At 38.7% G+C, this 21,601-nt stretch overlaps 1 protein-coding gene and 2 pseudogenes across 1 annotated transcript; 2 read left to right on the forward strand and 1 right to left on the reverse strand.

Annotated features, from left to right (window-relative positions):
- Positions 1–5,920: 5,920 nt before the first annotated feature.
- Positions 5,921–6,859, forward strand: LOC100725888 (olfactory receptor 2L13-like). Its single transcript, XM_003479720.1, has one exon. It carries the CDS (start codon positions 5,921–5,923, stop codon positions 6,857–6,859), a length of 939 nt encoding a protein of 312 aa, XP_003479768.1.
- An 8,081-nt stretch (positions 6,860–14,940) lies between these two features.
- On the forward strand, positions 14,941–15,729 carry LOC100733086 (olfactory receptor 2L13-like; annotated as a pseudogene).
- A 3,421-nt stretch (positions 15,730–19,150) lies between these two features.
- Positions 19,151–20,125, reverse strand: LOC100732799 (olfactory receptor 2L5-like; annotated as a pseudogene).
- Between the last annotated feature and the right edge of the window lie 1,476 nt (positions 20,126–21,601).

Genomic DNA, 21,601 nt, shown 5'->3' on the forward strand with positions numbered 1-21,601 from the left:
TAAGTTTGTGATTCTCCAACTTTGGTAAATATCAGAAATCCTGCAAATCCTAGTTTATTATACTTTGAGGATCTATACCTTGTGAATTTTTATAGTATTCTAAACTAGATTTCAAAGGTTTGATAGGCTATAAACCAATCTCAATTTTGAAAGGTTGAATTATTTTTGTTGTATGGTCTTGTTTTTTTTCTCTTGTTTTCATTCCTTACCTGTTTCATGTTTTTGAATAATTTTTATAGATATATTTCATGTCTCTTCTCTAAACTGTGCACAGTAATAATACAGTAATAATACAACTTGCTTTGTAATTTTTCTAGAATAATTAAATGACATAGTACTGAACAATTTGGGTGGCTGTCTGATCCCCTACAAATGCTCCTCCTTCAATGTTCAGTATCAGTGTTGCCTTTTGCAGAGCTGTGCTCCTACCTTTTCAGTTTGACACCATGGAAGCGTCCAGAGTCTTGCTGCAGGCTCAGTGTACATCCCACAGGGGAGGGGTGATGAAATGAGGTTGGCACTGAGTGGAGTTGGCATTTTGCAGGGAGATTAGGGAGATTTGATCCTCTGCCAGGGGGAAAACAGAAGGTACTGTAAAAAGCAAATAATGAAAAATGTGTGTGTCTATAGCATGTTAAGAGCTTTAAAGCAAGAGTTGATTTGTTAATTTTTACTGTATCATCTACCAATGATAACTTAGCTGCATTGAATAAAATTTAATATTCTGTCACTTCTTCCTATGACAAAAGACTACAAGTCACAAGTAAGCATCCAAAATAACCCCAAAATGACACTTCTGTGACTTACCAGTCTGTGCATCAAGGGGAGCATTAGAGATCTTATGGTTAGCAAATTCAGTAATTCCAACTGACATGTTGTAAACATTTGGCATAACTGCTCCTGTAAAGTATCTCTCAAATTTGTGAATTTATAAAACTTGGTAACCAAATAATATCTTAGTAAAATTTCAGATTGATGGGGATATCAGAGGTGTATCTGGCAGGCTAGAATCTTCTCCTTGAAAGAACTCATTTCAGTAAACTGTGACCTTCAGTAGAATTGCTAACTGAATAACTTGGGAGAGGTCAATTGAAAAAGTGTATGAAGAGTTTGTTGTCCTGTAATGTATGTATGTTAAACACAGCCCCCCAATAATTTTCCTTGGAAATTTGGTAAACAATAGAGAAGTTGTCCTTATACTCATTATGATGTAATTCATGGAACATGCATAAGTAATATCCAAGTTTCACTAGTCCTTAGGTTTTTAATTTAACAATTGAGATTTCTAAAAATTACCTAGTAACACTGATAGACTCTTGTCTTGTAAAATTAAAAGAATCCCTACTTAGGCTAATTCTGGTTAACTGGTAAATGAAGAATTATTTTGGTTGATTGGTTGATTTTCTCTAAACTAGAATTGTACTATGTCCAAATTAGTGAAGTCAAATGAAGTGACCAAGATTTGGTCCCTTTGGATCTGTGCATTGGGGATCAAATTAGAGAAAAAGGAAGGATATCTAAGGCTTGATGACATAAGATTGAGCATATAAAATACACCAACTTCTTTTGATTTGCATCAATGAGGGAATGTAGTGTGAAAAGTCTTACTCACTTTTCCCTTGAACCATATGACAGTGAAAGATGCTTTAATTAAGACATCTGTGTGCGGTAATCCCCAGGGAGGGTAAGGTTGCCTTTTGGTTTCATCGCTAGGAGAGTTCTGACAGACAGGGTCAGGGAGGAGCAGGTACCCCAGCTGGTACTTGAGAAGTTCCTTCTAGTGACCCATAGGTAAAACGTGCTTCTCCAGGCGGCAGAGATGAATTTTGGTGCAAGGTGAGCTGACACAAGGCACAATCTTCTTGCACAGCTTGGCCAAATACAGGGGTGCAGTTCTGTGCTGTACAATTGTAAAGAACTTCAAGAGACTGTGAGCAAGGCACAGAGATCTTACAAATCTCCTCCCTCTCTCAAAGCACTTACTGGAGAATTTCATACCAGGTGAGTCCAGATGCTGTTACTGACCTGAGGGCTTTGGGCCACTTTAGTTAACAGTGTTTCTTGGAGACACAGTTTTCTCCTTGTAAGGGAGTCCTTTCTGCTGCACAGAGAATAAAGAATCTCACAACAAATTGAAAAACTAAACATAAATTTAGAATGTACCAGGAATTACAGGAAACTTTTAGAAGGCTGCAGTGTGTGCTCTGCAGGTTTTTCTCTTTGGTTAAGATGGTGGGTTTCTATGAGACCTGGTAATATCTAATCTGTCAATGTGGAATGGACAAAGACAACTGACCTTACTGAAGGTCCAATCTGTGCTGTCCTTTGAATTGAAATCAGTGAAGCTTGAACAATTTCATATTGATCATGGATCATTATCATAGTACTTTTTAAAGGTGTCTATGGATTAATAGTAACTTAGACAAACTACATTCCATACCCTGCACTTGCTACACTTATGTGATCAGATTCTTCCAGGTGAGGGTTATTTATAAAATCTGTAAGTTTCAACAATGTGTTCTAAGAAAGTCAAAAGAGACATTAATCTTAATTGGATTTTAGTCACAGAAGCAATATTCTCAAATTATAATATAAGCAAGACAGTTATGCTTTGTGTATTCCTGGTGCATTAAACAACGTCCCACACATAAAGAAGAAATGTGCTGGGCATCGATGGAATCAGACCCTCAGCTGTCACTCCAGCATCCCAGACACTGAATGCCTCCAGCCCAAATTCAGAGGATCTTGCAGTCAGTGATTTATTACCTACATTGTCAGACAGAGTGACCATTCCCAAATAGAAAATGAAAGAGCTATAGTGACTGCTATCAATCCAGTTTTATGAAAACTTAGATTCTAGCTTGTGTGGTATAAACTGTCAGTGCAAACAGTCATCTTCAAGATGAGGGTCCCATGCAGTTCGTTAACTTAAAAGTCTCTGTGTTTATGTTTATATTGCAAATGCACTTCTTGAAAAAAACAGCTGAAATATTTTACCATGGGAATTTAAATTTTTATCCAAGAAGAAAACTTAGAAATTATCCCAAGTGTCTCTTAAATCCTACAATTTTAAGCAATTACACTAAGGTTGGATTTCTGGAACCTAGATGGCCAGACTTGTTAGGTTGGACTATCACACTAAGTTTTTCTGAGCCTCACATTTGTTTGTCTCATCCGTAGATTTGTTATGAACTCAGCATGCAGTGCTTACTGTACAAGGGAGAACAGAGAGAATTATTCACAGGATGCTGTACTATGCCTCATGGGAAGCCAGCTGTGCTGCGGCTCCCAGGTCTTGGACTTTAGGGGTTCCAGGGTGCACAGTCTTTTTTTTTTTAAAGCCAGTGCAAACTCCAGCGGCTCTTATTTTCTGGGGAGGGCTCTGCTCCATGCACCACTCCTCTCAGCTCTCCCACACCCACAGCAGCCCATGTGAGATCCAGAGTCACAACTAGGACCATGGCTTCTCACCCTGCCAAGAGCAAATTCCAAGGCTTCACTTCCCTCCACACAGAGCACCTCTGCCCTTTGTAAACTCACACTCCTTATTCCCGCTGTCCTAGTGCACAGAAAAGGCTTCTCCTTGGCTGCCCTCTTCCTTTCTCCCCCAGCAGTGTCTCTTGGCCCCTTTACACTCAGTTTCTGTCTGGTACTAATGACCACGTGACATCACGCTGTGCGTTTCTGAATTTGGATTTCACTGTATCTTCCTTGTATCTTCTGAATTACCCACTAAGTTTTATCAACCCACCACATACACGTGTGCATTTTAGTCATGCAGTGCATCAATATCTAGTAGCACTGCAAAGAAACAGAAGCAGTGAGTATAATTAGAAGGAATGTGCCTGTCGTCACGTGGGCCTGCGTTTTACCTTTTCCCTCAGGTCATGAGATTTACCCCTAAAGTGCTGTAAGAAGCAGAAGAGGCTGGTGATCCCCCCTAGCGTTCACGTCCACTGGTACTGTGTGCACATCAGCTCTCTGACCACGTGCTTTTCAGTAGTGCCACTTTTTCTACTAACCAGCAATAAAAATGCATTCCAATTTCCTACAGCCACTCTCTTTCATGTGTGTTCATGACTAACAGAGATCCATGAAGTAACAGCTGGCCTCAGTTACTCCAGGTGTGCCACTGGGACAAAGTGTCCTTGCCGTCCTTTCCTGTTGAATAACCGTGAATGCCCAGCTCTTCCCTAAAGTGATGTCTTGGGCAAGATGTGGCATCAGTATTTCCTCTGGTAACCAGAGCCATGTCCATCCTGCATGAAATCTCAGATTGAGGTGAGGTCAGGGAAGAAGCCAAACACAGGTGGATATAGTTTATGCATGCTGGGAGAGAGAGAAAGAATCCACAGCTTTGCATTGGTGGAAAGAGGAAAAGAGAAACCACCAGAAGTTAAGTGACAGACAAAAACTCCCAAGGAAAACCGAGGCATTAACAGAAATATTATCCAGGAAGATAAAGGTATTTATTTCTTCTTTGTATTACTTCACTCCAAACTATTAATTATATTTTTTCTACTTCATTAAATATAAATTGCAGAATTATCAGTGAACACTGTGACTGTTCGCCCTCCCCTTTGGAGCTGAAAGGCTTTGCTATGCTTACCATGTGCATCCTGCCCCCACCGCAAGAAGACCCAGTGATCAGCAGGGCAGACACTGTGCTCTCTCCCATTTCCACAGGTGGAGACCCGGGAAAAATAGAGAATCAGGCACAATTTTTGGAGATCAGGACATAGAATTGAATGCATTCATTCAACAATTACTAGAAATACTAGAAATTTGAAGCCAACACACAGGCTCAAATCTGTCCACAGCCCTACTTATAACTCAGAAAATTATTCTAGCCATAAGGATTATTATTCTTAACACTTTAATAAGAATATTTCAAAGGTAAAATATCCAGAATTTATATGGTGGAGGGATGTTAGTAAATGAAGTTATGGAAAGAACAGTAAACACATGTTGTGGAAGGCTAAAATTCCTATAGACAGTGGAGAGATAGGAAAAATGTCTGTTTTATTTTAATCTCCATATCCATGTTCTATTTACACCATCATCATAGTTATGATTTTGGAAATAGTTATGTTTTGGACTGTGAAAAAAATAAAAAATACGAAATCTATCATCCTCATCAGCTGCAAATTTTTTACATAGAAAAAGGAAAAATGTGCATGAAAATCTATTCAAATAAATTTGAGGCTTTAGGGTTTTAAAATGAAAACCTCCCCAAGAATGCCAACCTATTGAAACAATATGCTAAAAGTAGGACAAATCCTATAGGATGTAGAAAATTGTAAAGTTCGAGAACAGAGAACTTGGTGGTCAATATATTTTAGGAAAAGCAAAAATATCTTTAAAGAACAGGATAGGCAAAAAATTGAGAAAAGGATCAAGATGTATCAAGTTCTGCTAGTGTAGGTGGGGCAGAAGCACAAGGAATTTTAAAAAGTAAAGGAGAGCAGGATAGCATATACTTTGGAGTTTCTGGGCACAAGAATCCATGTCACACACTTGTGCTGCTCTTGAAATTATCCATGCTAGATTGAAGCAATCAGGGATCCCTGTCTTGCTCAGTGCCTGTGGCTTAGCAGTGATCCTGGGTACCAGGTTAGCCAGCAGCTACCCAGGAAGGAAGGGATGCCTCAGGACTCTTCCTGATGTTTCCTATGCATGGTGCTAGACTTTTTCAATTTTCTTACTGACATGATTATCAGAAACAGAGAGCAAACCTTTAGTTCTGATATTAAGGTTAAATTCACAAATGGTGCACTGTTGGAAGAAAAGCAATTTATTCTACTCAAGCATTAATAAAATCTACTTTTGTTTATTGTCTTCTCATATTACATGTCATATTTATGCTTAGTTGTTGTGCTTTTTATTTTATCTTTCCAGGAATTTATAGCAAAGTATTTTCATGGATAAATGGAACCAAACTTCAGATGATTTTATTTTGTTGGGGCTGTTTCCCCCAAATCAAGCTGGTCGAATTGCCTTGGTGGTGATCATCTTCATATTCTGCCTGGCTTCCATGGGTAATACGGCCATGATTCACCTCATCCGTGTGGACGTCCGGCTACACACGCCCATGTACCTTCTCCTCAGCCAGCTCTCCCTCATGGACCTGATGGATGTAACTACTACTGTCCCCAACATGGCCTTAAACTTCTTCTCTGGCCAGAAACACATCTCCTTGTTGGGGTGTGGGGTACAGAGTTTCTTCTTCCTGACCATGGCAGGATCTGAAGGGTTACTCCTGGCTTCCATGGCTTATGACAGATTCGTAGCCATCTGCCACCCACTGCATTACCCTGTCCGCATGAACAGATGGATGTGTGCGAAGATGGTCATAGGATCCTGGATGCTGGGCTCCATCAACTCCCTGGCGCACACAGTCTATGCCCTTCATCTCCCCTATTGCAGGTCCAGGGCCATCAATCATTTCTTCTGTGACGTCCCTGCCATGCTGCCCCTGGCCTGCGTGGACACCTGGGTCTATGAGTACATGGTTTTTGTGAGCACCAGCTTGTTCCTCCTCCTCCCTTTCCTTGGCATCACCGCTTCATATGGACGGGTCCTCTTTGCAGTCTTCCACATGCGCTCCAAAGAGGGAAGGAAAAAAGCCTTCACCACCTGCTCCACACACCTGACAGTGGTGACCTTGTACTATGCTCCCTTTGTCTACACTTACCTTCGGCCCAGGAGTCTCCGCTCCCCAACAGAAGACAAGATCCTGGCTGTTTTCTACACCATTCTCACTCCAATGCTGAATCCTTTCATCTACAGTCTGCGCAACAGGGAAGTCCTGGGAGCCATGGAAAGAGTGTTTGTCGTGTTCTCTTTCAAGAAGAAATGAGCCTCAAATCTCTGTTCTGTCTCTGTGATCTTCTCTTCCGTGGCTTAGCTGAACACTATGGAACAGTGTGGCCTAATAAAATGTGATAGGATGCACCTATGAAACTTGAAAACTTTAGCAACACTTCAAAATTTATCATTAACCTAAATAAGTTAATTACTATATGATATGATCATGGTTATGCATATAGTTGTCTTGAAACATAGGAAAAACAAATTTTACATTAGTATACATGCATTACTACTTGCAGTGTATATGATTATATCTTCATTACTGTTGATGTAGGATTTATATTGATATTGGCACAGTGATTTTAACATTGTGGTGTAAAGTTATCACTGTGCTTCTATACTTTGTTTTTATTCTCATACTTCAAAACCTTGTGTATAATTTTAAAGTTAGAAAACATTGTAACTTACTCTGTGCATATGTTCTAAAGATTCAATATAATTTTCATCAAAATGCCAAATTTTTGTTCACAGACTAGAAAAAAATTATTGAAACTCACATAGGAACACAGATTATGTTGAAGAGCCAAGCATTTCATTACCCTATGGAACCTGTGTAATAAAACAACCTGATGTTTGCATAACAGTAGATGCTTAGATCAATAGACTAGAAGTGAGGACAGGATAAACCATATGTCCAGACATCAGATTATCAACAAAGAAGCTTAAGCTGAAATTACATAAAGCAATCTTTATCAAATGGTACTGGTAAAGCCAGACGTGCATCTGCACAAAATGGTAATGAATTGAATTACTTTAACCTGGAAAAAAATCAAGACAAAACAGATTAAAATTATCAGTTTCTGACCCAACACTTTGAAACAAATACAGGGAAAAGTTTTAAAGTATTTGTATAAGCAATAATTTCTTGAAAAGGACTTTAATAGCTCACAAAATAGTAGAAAGAACTGAACAATGTGAATGCATCATGTTAGACAGCTTCAGCATGGCAAAGGAAATAAGCCAGAGAGTGAAGGGTCACCTTACGGTGGAGAGTTCTGTCTTCCATTCATCTGACCAAGGGTGAAAAGGGTTCTAAAAGAACTCAAAAAGCCTGAAAGAAAAGAATGAGTAATCCAGTTAAAAATGGAAAAATAAGCGAATCAGACACTTCAGAAAGAAGATATGCATCATCTTTAGTTTTCAGAGAAGGGAAATTAATATTATTATAATATTAATATTCACACTCTGTTTAGAATGGCTGTTATCAAGTATATTAGACACTTTCTCATTGCTAGGAAAAAATAACTTACAATCACAACTTACAGGAGGAGATATTTATTTTGCCTTGTGATTTTAAAATTTCAGGCCCTGTATTGGGCTGGAACCAAGACAAAGATGGTGCCTTGGATGAAACCTGCACAGTGCATGACAGCCAGGAACCACAGGTAGCAGAGTGGAACTGGGGATGAGAATGTACAGCTCCAGGTCTCATCCCCACCAACCACTCCTCTAAACAGGCCCCACCATCCAACACCGCAGTTAGTTATCACATCATTGATTGATCAACATGGTGACAAGGGGCTCCCCCATCACCCACTCATGCTCCATTAGCCCTACTCGGAACTCAGAATGTCTTTGGGAGGCTTTTGGGAATCCATAGCATTCCACATACACACAGCTCCCCAAAGTCCATGCCCATGTCATTAGAAAAAAAGCACACCAGTTAACTCTAAGTTTGGCCAAATTACAACCTCTCCCTCACTGCTGAAGAGTACATTCCAGATTCTCCTCTGACACACAAAGCAACCTCCAAAGGCTACATTGGTGGGGCTTGGTTATTTTCTTAGATGCTTTTGTTCTTATTTTTAGTATTTCTATATTTTTCTAAAGCAGTCTTGCACTCTTTACAGTCACACCAATCTGTTTATAAACTATGCAATTTTGACTCCAAATTTGCCAGTAATTTTCAATTCAAGTATCAAAATTGTTAAATCTGTTATGTTTTATTATTACTATTATTATTATTATCATTAATGCTATTATTGCTAAGTATTAAATCCAAGACCTTCACATTCAACTGCATCTCTAGCCTTTTTTACTTACTTAGTTTTATTTTTAAAACCGTGTATTGCTCACTTTCTTAGCCTGTGCTGGAATGTGCAACCCTCCTTCCACAGCTTCCTGTGGGCAGAACGATAGGTTGATGGGCAGATAACCTTGGCTTGCTTTTCAGTCCTGATTATTAATGCAAATTTGACTGAAAGTACCCAATAGTATCCACTCAGTAGCCTGAACATTAGGCTGCCTTGAAATTTTCTCTGTGAATCATTCACTCTTCCACCTTTATTTTCAGCTCACACAAAGTACTGGGACATGGAGACAATGTAGCCAAGATTTTGCCAAAAATGTAACATGTTTTGCTTCTATTCCGGTAACCACTAGAGTCCTCATTCACAGCCTGAATACCATGATCCTAACCTTAATCTACGCATTCTTACTAGAATGTTAGTCCCATGGGCTCCCACCAACATCTCCCATCAATCTCTATTTAAAGCTTTCTTAGCCCCATAACTAACATCTCTAATCCTTTTAAAACATTTTGCAAAAGCCAGTTCCAGTGATTTCTCAGTAACATGAAGGTAAAGGATTAGGGTGAGCAAGGGAAAGAGAGTAATAGGATGGATATGTGATCAGAGAACATGGTTTGCTTGTGTGTAACAATCATAATAAATTTCATTCTTTCAGTAGATACATGTAATTGTTACAATGAAAATGCAGGGAAAAGTAAAACTACCTCTATTTCATTATAAATTATTCATTTCTGAAACTAATGCTATAAAACTTATTTGTCAAGAGTAGAACTTCATCATGTTTCTATTATATGCATTGTTACTATTTATTTTGTATACTCAGATCAAAGAATATTTTCACCTCTCTTCCTCTATAAAATACAACAATTGTCATTGCTTAGATTAAAAAAAAAAATAGTTTCCCCCAAGTCTCATATTCAGAGGTGAGGCTTTTGGGGGCATCAACAGATTAATCCACTCATGTGTTCGTGGATGAACGTGCTCTTAAGAGGTGGGACCGCGCTGGGAGGCGACTTACTGGGCAGTGAGGTGGAAGGGTGTGTCCACCCCCAGCTTCTCCCTTCTCTCCTCCGGACTTCTGGTTACATTGTTAGAGCAGCTCTTTTCTGCCATGCCTTTGAAATGTGTCTTTCTGCCGTGGATCCCGTCAACCTAGCACCAATTTCACTGAAGCTATGAGCGAAATGAACTTCTCCCCCTTTAAGATTTGAGTGTTAATTTTGTTTCTCAGTGATGAAAAAGTAACTCATAAAATAATGCAGAAGTAAGTATGAGAAATAACTTCATGACCAACATCTCTGATTATCCAGTGATTATTGGGATAAACATTGATTGATTCTAATATTCACTCAACACCAGTGCTGCAACAGACAATACCCAGAACTTTCTTGTACATTCTCCTCTTTGGCTCCTACAGCAACTGTTAGATTGGCTCAGCTTTAAAAATTAGACCACAAAGTAACATTTTCACTAATTTACCATGGCAGATTCTTACTCATTGCTGAATTTAATGAGTTAGACACTTCTTTTTAAGACTACTCATTTTATGACAAAATCTCAACTCTTCAGCACCATAGAACTATTGATTAGAATACCATTTTCATGGGTTAACTGAATACCCTTTCACAAATAGTCAAAGTCATTTTGTCAAAATAGAGTTAAATTTAGTCTCATTTGCCAATAAATTTCTCCAGAAACTGACCAGGGAGAAGAGAGAAAACTTTCTAATATCAGGTTTTCCTTTATTTAGCTGAGTACTCAGAAGTATTTCCCAAACTCTTTAATGCTTAGGTCCACTACAAAATGTGAGGTTTTCAATAAACATCATGTATCATCTCTTTGGTCCTTTGATCTCTTTTACCAGTATTCGAGAACATTCCTTCTTGGTCTAATTCTGGAAATCTACTGAATTTGGCATGGCTGATTGTGTTGGGTATATGGTGGCTCCAAACTCTGACCCGGCTTATCTCCAAATTATCGAAGACCAATGAGATGAGGTTTGGTCCTCAGGTGGACTTTAGGGATCAATTAGAAGAAAAATTGGGATATCAAATGGTTGATGAGATAACCTTCAGCATATAAAATACAGAGCCTGAGGGAACCAACTGTGACATGTCTTACTCTGCTTTTGCTTGAACAAGAAAATAGTGAAGAATGAAATTTTAATTGATCAGGGTGCAGCCAGCTGTGCCAGAAAAGAGGGCAAGTGAAGCTGTTTTCCAATTTGGGCTTAGAGTCATCAGAGGCTCAGTGAGGATTGGTGAGGAACTGTCACACCTTGTACTTGGTGGCATTTTCAGTGCTTTGGCAGATAAGGGAAGCATTTTGATGTAGGGAACAGTTTTCACTTGATGGGGTATCTGTTGACAAGGGACATAGTCCAGCCACACTGCCCGGCAGCACCACTCCATAGGGCAATGTTTACAGCACAGAAGGGACAGTCAGCAGAAAATGGTGCCACGACAGAATGATTTCTCCTCTCAAAGCACAAACTTGGAGAGTTCTCACCAGGTGAGTCTAAATGATGTTAGTGAACAGGAGAGATTTATGTTAGGTGTAGCTAAGGGAGACATTTTGGAGAGGCAGTTTTACCACAATAGCAACCTTTTCTGCTCACACTGTACAGCCTTCCAAAACAAACTGGACACTCTCAGTAATTTAACATGTAAAGAGAGATCTCTTGAGCCTCCTGGAACACTGCAGTGTGCTCCTCCTGTCTGTACACAAGACACCAGATTTCTCAGGGTCTAGAGCTTCCTATTTAAGTTACAAAATAGACAAAGGAATTCCATGTACTGAGGACATCCTATAAGTAGAAAACTGCCCAGCTAATCCCTGTCTGCAGTTCTCCTATTAAGTTGTGGGGACACAAATAGCTGAAACTCAGACAAAATTTCCATATGTTCATTGCTTTGGATCTCCAGTATGCAACAACGTGTATGTGTCTACAATATCCTGTTGCCAATGGAATTAAAGTTTTCAGTATAAAAAGAAACAGTTGGCATAATTGCCATAAACCATCTGTATACTCATAGCTTAAATGTAAATATTAGAAAAATGTTCTTAAATACAAACAGTAGAAAATCTAAAGAACAGTGAAAACAACTCTCATATGAAATACATAAGTATTCCTTGTGTTCAGTGATTATTATTGAAAATGCAGCATTTTCAGTTTTTTCCCCAGAGAACTTTCTTCCTCCACATTTATACCTGAGTGAAACACAGAATAAAGGAATTTCTTCCCCCACCAACTCTCTGGTGTTCTCTAAGAATAGAGGAGAACATAAATTTAAGACTAATTTTTTCACCATCTGACCACAGCTTGTGAATTTGGGCTGTCATAGAAGGTTATTTCTAGGGTGGATATTTGGTTTCTTTACTCAGTACAGGTTCTGGGTGCTGTCAGCTCTCTGAACTAACTGTTCAGGTTTAGTATCGCTCCTTTTGTGTAATGTTTATCAGAATGTTTATGACACGGCAATTGCACTCAGCTGGGGGTTGACACACAGACACATCACATTGTGATACTGCTTATCTCCTCTCTTACTCTAATGCCTCCACCCTCTTCCCTTGGAATCTCTTCCTGTCTCTACAGAGGATAAGTCCTCTCTTTTGACAGGACTCATGAATGTCAAGTTATGTGAAGCAGCAGTTGATTTACATTACTGGAAGTGTCTATTTGTAAACTGTTAGCTGCTGCTTTTAGATATGGGAACATGGATAATCCAAGATGCTTCCCAAATCAATGTCCTGACAATGTGATATGAGCATTTCTTTAAGAGTGAAGCAGATATACATGGAAAGTGTTCAATTTTCTTCTGAGACTGAGAAGTTGAATCAAGTATATTACACTTAATATGATATTCTCCAGTTTTATCCATTTTTATGCTAAAATAACTTTCATTTTTTATGGTCAAATAATATTTCACTGTTTTGTATTTTTTCATCTGTTGGCTGCACACCTATGCTGTGTATAGAATTCAGCTATTGGGAACCATGCTAGTACAGATGTGTTACACATGCACAACTACAGTGTGATGGTTTCAGTTATTCAGAAACATACCCAGGAATGTACAACTGTATCAAACATCCCCTATATTTCTGAGATTTTTGAGGAATTTCCACATTGATTTCTATAGTAATTATACTAATTGATATTCCTTCCAGTGACATGGAAGATTTTTTATCTACAAATTCTTCCAAGCATTCCTGGTTTTTGTATCCTTAATGTTAGCCATGTGGCTGAGGTGAGATAGAATCTCAGTGTAGTTGGATTTTGCTGTTTCTTAATTGTTACAGAAGTTGAATAATGTTCGTGTACTTACTGTCCACATGCGTTCTTTCTTCTGAGAATTGTCTGTTCAACTGTTTTATGCATATATGGACTGGGTTATTTGTTTTGGAAAACTAATTTTATGGTGTTTTTCATACAGTCTAGACATTAGCCATGTGTAAGAAGGTAGCCGCAAAGATCCCTTCACTTTCCATTATTGTCTTTGTGAAAAGACAGCACATAAACTGCTGCCTTGGTGTGCAAAGTCCTTCTCTTTACATGCATTTTATTTGTTGACAGTCAATAGTATTGTTTCTGACAATGAAGTGGTATTCAGGAAGTCTTCCAAGGAGCCAATAGTTTCAAGTATTTTCTCTGTGTAATTTGCAGCAATTTTAAAGCTTCTTGTTTTGTATTTAGTCATGTCATCATTCTTTTGATTTTAATGCAGGTGAGAAACGGGAATATGGATTCAATCTTCTACATGTAAATCTGTAGTTTTCCTGGGACAATTTGTTAAAGAAGCTATGTTTTCTCTAACAAATGTCTCTTGCCTCATCCTAAAAAATGCTACCATTGCACGAGTTGTTTTGCATTTGCTCCTCAGTTGCACTGGCCTAGTGGGTGCTTAGGTGGAAGTGCTGTGTTGTTTTTGCTGCTACAGCCTTGCAGTGCACTTTGGAATCTGGTGTTGTGATGCCTCTAGCATTGAATTTTTGATCAAAAATCCTTTAGCCATTCTGGGTATTTTCTAGTTCCATATGAATTTTGAGATTCTGTTCTATCTCTGTCCATAATACTATTAATACTTTAATACGTTTCATAGAATTTGTAGATCATTTTTGGAAAAATGGCCATCTTAACAATATTGGTCTTGGTATGCTGATCCATGGAAATGGGAAGTCTTTCCACTTGCTGTCATCTTCTGTAAAGCTTTTTTCAGTATCAAAATGGTAGAGGTCCTTCACTCACTTGGTTAAGTGGAATTCTATGTACCTCACTTTTCTGAAGAGAACATGGGTGAAACTGCTTTCCTGATTTCCTCCTTGGTAGGTTTACTGTACATGAACAAGAATGTGGTAAATGTTTGGATGTTGACTGTGTGTCCTGTCACTCTGACAAACTGATTTGCTGCTTTTAAAAAATTACTACGAATTTTATGATGGAGCATTTTATTCTTCTGTGTAGAAGTTCCACTTATCTGATGAAGACTAGCTTGACTTCTTTTCTCTTTACACTGCCTTCTTCATTTCTGTGGCCTGATAGGTCTCACTAAAAGCTCAGTCACCGTATTTGCTATGATGAGTGTGTGTTGACCAGACATTAGGAGAGCAATTTTGAATGTATTAACTAGTGTCGATTGTTTTTAACATTTTTGTTGGGTCTTTAAAAAAAGCTAAAAAAGAAATGCTTTAGTCATCTTAATTTTGCTAATCAAGTAGATAGATTTTTATGCTTAAAAGCACATAGATACATATGAATACTCAGGTGATTTTCAGAGACTATTTTAATATGTATACTTATTTCACATGAGAATTAATGTGTTGAAATGTGTATTATTAAAGAAAATAAATGGAATCCATTCAATAGAAACTTAAAGTTCTTTTTGTTCTTCTGTAATATTTAATCGATACTTCATACTTGATTTTTACATTTTGTTCAAGGAAGTTAAAGCAGTAGTTTTTCATGGGGAATTGGAATGAAACTTCAGATCATTTCATTTTGCTGAGATTGTTTCCAAAAAGCTTCATGTTTCTTATGATCTGTATGTCGCTGCTCTCCTTGGCTGGTAACTCAGTGATGATTCACCTCATATTTTTGGATCCCCATCTTCACACGCCCATGTACCTTCTCCTCCCTCATGGATCTGATGAATGTCACTACTACTGTAGCCAACACAGCCTTCAACTTCTTCTCTGAGTTTCTTCTTCCTGGCCATGGCAGGATCTGAAAGGTTACTCCTGGCTTCCATGGCTTATGACAGATTTGTGGTCATCTGCCACCCACTGCATTACCCTGTCCTCATGAATAGATGGATGTGCACAAAGATGGCCATAGGATCTTGGACACTGGGCTCAATCAGTTCCCTGGCACAGTCTCTGCCCTTCATCTCCCCTACTGCAGGTTCAGGGCCATCAATCACTTCTGCTGAGGTATCCCCACCATGCTTCCCCTAGCCTTCATGAACACCTGGGTCTATGAATACATGGTTTTTGTGAGCACCAGCCTGTTCCTCCTCCTCCCTTTCCTCAGCATCGCTGCTTCCTATGGATGTGTCCTCTTTGCTGTCTTCCACATGCGCTCCAAAGAGGGAAGGAAAAAGACCTTCACCACTTGCTCCACACACTGACTGTGGTGACCTTGTACCATGCTCCCTTTATTTACACTTATTTTTGGCCCAGGAGTTTCCACTCCCCAGCCGAAGACAAGATCCTGGCTGTCTTCTACACCATCCTCACTCCCATGCTGAATCCCTTTATCTATAGCTTGTGCAACAAGGAAGTCCTGGGTGCCATGGAAAGAGCATTTGGTGTGTTGTCTTCCAAGAAGAAATGATCCCTAAGTTCCTGCTCTGCCTCCTCCATCTTCTTATTACTTGCTTGCCTGAACACTGTAAAAACAGTGTGGCTTGATAGAGATGTGATAGGATACACTTGTGAAACTTGAAAACTTTAGTGGCACATTAAAACACAGTGTTAATTTAAATAGTATCTTAGTTACTCTATAATACCATAGTAATTATTTTTATTCAAAATAATATAGGGGTAGGGGATACAGCTCAGCACAGCACCTGTTTGACAGGTGCAAGATCCTGAGTTTGATTTCTGATACACTTCCCTAAAAAGGGAAAAAAATTTATTGTAAGCAGTACAATATTTGAAAAAATCTCATTAATTTTAAATTGACTATATTTATAATTAAATGTTATATATCATGTATTTGTTCACATATCATTCTTGATGTGACTTTATACTAATATTGGCATTAAATTTATATAAAATTAATATTATACTCATGTATAATATTTATTTTTACCCTATTTCATTATTCTTATGTTGATTTCATATTAGGTATATTACACTTTTTTTACACATACCGAGTAGGCAAATTAATATTAAACTAGTATCTTTTTTTTAACCATAAATAAAACTCAAGGCCTTGAATTTCCAGGCAGGCACTGTGCAGCTGAGTTAAATCCCTTGCCTGGGACAGTGTCTGCTATATTGCAAAGCGAAGAATTGGAGAAAAACATTGCTCATGTCATGGAGGTGAGGAAATGGAGAAAGCATGGATAAAACCAGATCATAAGGGAGGTGAGAGAGCTGATGATGGGAACATAAGATCATAACTGTCCTCAGTTCAAAGGGACCACTGACAGTGTCCTGCATGAACAATGACATCCAGACAACCAGCATTTGCCAAGCGTAACTGCAGCTGGAATACAGAGCTTCCCTGGAGAAGTAAAAGCAGACACTGGAACAGTGTCAGAGCAAAACAGCTGAAGGCCCATATGTATCTCCCAAGTAGATACCTCCTGATGCACTAGCACACACCCAGTAGTGCTCTCACTAACCTGCTAGGCCTTTCTTAGTCCACTGCAGTTCACATGTCTGGATGAATGGTCAGAGTCCACTTCTCGTCAGCTTCTCACCAAATGCATCTCCTTAAAGTATAATTAACATTAAAATAGAGACATAGCAAGCTCACAATTACACATAACTACCCTGTATATAACCAAAATACAATCATTTCTTCCCCAAAGTTTCAAAAATTTCACCGTTTTTCAAAAGTTGAAGCTCAAGTCTTTTCTAAGATTCAAAGTAAACCTTAGCTGCAAACATTGCTGTGAAAATGTAAAAAAAAAAAAAAAAAAAAAAACTTAACTCCAATCTATAATGGCACAGACTAAACAGACCTGTTCCCTAGAAGGGGAACAGGGAATAGGACAGAATCAGACCAAACAGTACCCAAATCCCGCAGGACAATCATTATACCATGGAGGTGTATGCCCAGCATAGGGTCAAGCTGTGGTAAGACAGGAGATGCAGAGGTCGTGTGCAGCCTCACCCCTCAGACACTGCTAACTGTAGCCGAGTTCATATCAGGAAAACCAGCCTGACCATCTCCTTCAGGAAAACCTACAGTGTACCATCTTCCCTAAAGGTTCTGCTTCCTGACTGTTGACAGTGATCTTCAGGTAGGATCCACACCAGATCTATGCTGATTCAATTCAGCTGCTGTCATAAGTGACCATTGCAATTTGATATAGCATAATCCACCCCAGGTGGACTTGATAACCAGGGACTTTTGTTTAAAGCACAGTCTCCAGTGGCAGATGGGTGAAAAGTTAACTCCTCTTGATCTATTCAGATTTACATTAATAAAACAATTATATATATATATATATATATATATATATATATGTGTGTGTGTGTGTGTGTGTGTGTATAATTGATACACAGACATTTCACATTGTTTTCATTTTCACACCAAAAACAAATAATCAAACGTGCTCAAAATTCAAGGTTCAAATCAGAATAGTTTTACTAAATCATGTGATTCAAAACATGTATCTAAAAACTACATTAAAATCACAGTAAGAGAGCTATTACAATCAAAGTTCTTGCTTCCCAATAACATTTAGAAACAGGGCATGCCAACACTACACACTAAGAAACGCCCAAGGGATTTTCTGCATTTAGGTACATTTTTTTCATCCAGTGAAAGGCCTCAGGTCATTTTTTTCACTGTCCAGCTCCTTCTCCACAATCGGTTTTTCCTCTGTTTCATTCACAGAATCTATAGTTCTACTGGATGCTTCCCTCTGACCAAATGGTTCAAATCACCATCCTTGCTCTTCACTCTTAATTTTGAGCATAGATCCAGCCAAAAGCTCCTAGCAGTAACCATGCCACTGTTTCAAAAGTAGATTGCGCTCAAATTTTTCTGTGACAATATCTCTAAACACACAGACATGAACACCGAGATCCTAAGAAAGTACAACATACACCATACAACATACAGCCCTGCTCTGTAGAAGCTGCCTGAGGCCCTTCCTAGCTGGCAACATTTCCAGCAGTGTTCTGATCCTCTAGGCTCCAACCAGGGTCCCTCACTTTGTTCACAGGATGTGGAGGCTGCCCCCTTGGTAAGTCTCTCAATATTTTTCCAGGCTAATTCTAAAGGCTCTTCAGTCACATGGCCAGTCAACATCATGGAAATGACCTCACTCTCAATACCAATTTTGCTATTGTCAACTTCACAAGGAAATATGTTTAATATTGGACATATAATTTACAGGATTATTTTGTAATGTTCACCCAAAATGTCAAATGCAGAAAAGTATAATAGATCTGTCCACACATGAGAGGTTCAGGAAATCCGGCTGAGACACTGAATTCCATGGGAATAGCCCTGGACCTCATGGTAATCTTCTCCAAAAGACCAACTGAGGTCTAGAGCCAGGACAATGTGTCATGCAAATCTATACCAAGGATCCACACAGGGAAGGCCCTAGTACCAGTGGTGTTAAGCAGAAAGTCCAAACCAGCAGGATGAAAGATCTGCTGACTGTCAGATCTGCACTGAAACCAGGAAGCAGCACTCACGGTAAGAACCAGAGCTCCCTGAAAGAGAACTGCAGATTTTGTAGCAGAAAAATCAGTTTAACACACTTTTCCAGAAGAATCAAGAACATAAGAGCATAGAATTATCCAGCATGCAACTCCATCTGGACAATTTACTTTTTATTTAAAATATAATTCTTATTGAAAACAGACTACCAGAAAATAGACACACTCAAAATTGGTTGAAAATAGACCACAAAATATTCACATTTACAAGACTACTTTTCCACACATGAGCATTTTTTCACTTTCCAAATGTTAGTTATTGTAGGTATAAAATAACTTTTTACTGATTGCACATTATACAGTGGGCATGCACTTGAGTCCAGGGGACTGGAGCAGAAATTTGTCTACTTTTTTACAGAGTAGATTCTCTGAGTCATTCTCCCCAAAGCCCCCATCACCTCTTTGTTCTTCAGACTGTAAATCACAGGGTTGGGCATTGAGGTGAGGAAGATGTAGAAAACAGCCAGGACCTTGTCCACTGTTGGAGATTGGAGGAACTTTGGGTGGAGATAAATATAGGCAGATGGTGCATAGTAGAAAGTCTCCACTGTGAGGTGGGTGCTACAGGTGGAATAGACCTTCTTCCTGCCCTCCTGGGATTGCATATCATAGACAGTGATAAGGACCCAACCATAGGAACACACAATACCCAAGAAAGGAAACACAAGAAAGGATCGTGCTAACAAATACTGTGTACTCATAGACCCTGGTGTCCCTGCAAGGCAGCAGCATGGCAGGGACATGGCAGAAGAAATGGTTGATGGCCCTGGACCTGCAATAAGGGATATGCAGGGTGTATACTGTGTGAGCACAGGAGTTGACAGCACCCATTGCCTAAGAACCAAGGATCAATACCACACACTGTTCTGTTCACAACTATAGGGTAGTGCAGAGAAAAGCAGATAGCCACATAACGGTCATAGGCCATAGATAACAGGATCAGTCCCTCTGAACCTGCTAAAGTCACAAAGAACAAACTCTGGATCTCACACCCAATTTAAGAGATGGACTTGTTTCCAAATAGAAAACCAGAAACCATCTTGCAGACAAAGGTGCAAATGTACATGAGGTCCATGAGGGAGAGGGGACTGAGCAGGGCATATATGGAAGTGTGGAGGTGGGTGTTCAGGAGGATGAGCAAGACCATGACCAGGTTCCCAGCCAGCACCATTAGGAATATGGTGACAATGAGCATAAAAAGACAGGCCAGCCCTTGATGAGGGGAACAGAGCCAAGAGGATGAAGTCAGTGGAGGTCTGAGTATAATTTTCCTTGCTTTTTCCTGTGGATTGTCCTGAAGACAGATACAGAGTGCACATGTGCAGATCACCATTAGCCAAATTTTTAAATGTCTTAAGTTAATTAGCATCTGAATTATGTATAAAATGACTTTACCAGTTTTTAAAAAGATGAATTTTATTTTCCCCAATAAGATTATGTTTTATCAAACATCTATTTGTTTCTCAAGACATTTTTAGAAACATCAAAAATTTCAGAATACGAGTCTATGATCTCAAGACTATGAGACTAGCTTGCTTTCCCTGTGAACTTATAAATCATCAAATTCTGATGTTAAATTATTCATATCACAAATGCAGTATGGATCATGCCATGAAAACATTTTCCTGTTCTCATGTTGTGACTTTTGCTTTCACATTTATTTCTTCGGACTTACTAGTAACATTTCAGCAAACTGTCCCTCATTTGAAGAAAGCATATTTCTTTTTCAGAGGTCCTTATTCAACAATCTTCATGTGAAATTTCCTACAATCAAATGTCATTATGTTCACTCACTTAGAAATCTGGAATTGAGTCTTCCTGTCACTTAACTCTTTGATAATTCACTGTGACACCTATTCTTAAGTTTAAGTATTGAGCATCAGCTGTTCTCTTGCAACAACTCCCTCAGTATCTGAACATTAACAGTGCTCTGATGGATTGCAGAAAAAGCATCAAATTGTGTAGCAGCCACTTCAAAAGATATCCAGGGTCAGTAACCACACAGGAAATGTAGAAGTGTGTCATAGTGAGATACCAGTGCACATTCAGTAGGAAAACGTTACCAAAGAAACAAATAACATGGGATATTATATTTTTAAAAGGATGTGGAACATTTAGAAATCTGTAATTTTTTATCATTATTTCAAATGATACTGACAATGTACAGGATCATGTAGCTTTAATTCAGAGATTAAACGAGATGTGAATATGAAGTATTGATTCCATCTTTGGCTGTGAAACCCTAGGTGGTATTGTAAGCCATCAAATGATAGCTTTATGCTCTTTTTAATATAATCATAATTTACAAGGATTATAAAGCAAGAATGCACTTATTACAAATCCAGAGTGCTATCCACAAGCAATGCAGTGTGTGTGCCCAGTGGGCTAGTGTTCCTGTTTTTAAAGGGAAGACATATTGACATATGCTGCACCATGGATAAGCACTAAAGACATTACACTGGGTGAGAAAAGCTCATCCTAGGAGGACAAAATTTGCATGAACTCCCTTACCTGAAATAGAATGCAATCATGAGTGTTTTGGGCTGAATACATGGAGAGAAGATGAGATGTGACTTAGTACAGAATTTTAGTTCATATGATGGAACATTCCAGACTTAGAGCTAACATCTGTGCTATGGTATAGGTTACTCAATACTACCCACCATCCACTTATAAATAGTAAAATCCTGAAATATCCATACAGTAGTTTACTGTAATATAAAAGCCACAAAACTACATTGACTAAAATTATTTCAAATTTGGATTTCCAAATATATTTTAAGTTAGTTAAAAAG

This window comes from Cavia porcellus, unplaced genomic scaffold (assembly GCF_034190915.1).
Source record: "Cavia porcellus strain 051 isolate PalLab524CR breed Dunkin Hartley unplaced genomic scaffold, mCavPor4.1 scaffold_2, whole genome shotgun sequence".
NCBI classification, from domain to species: Eukaryota; Metazoa; Chordata; class Mammalia; order Rodentia; family Caviidae; genus Cavia; species Cavia porcellus.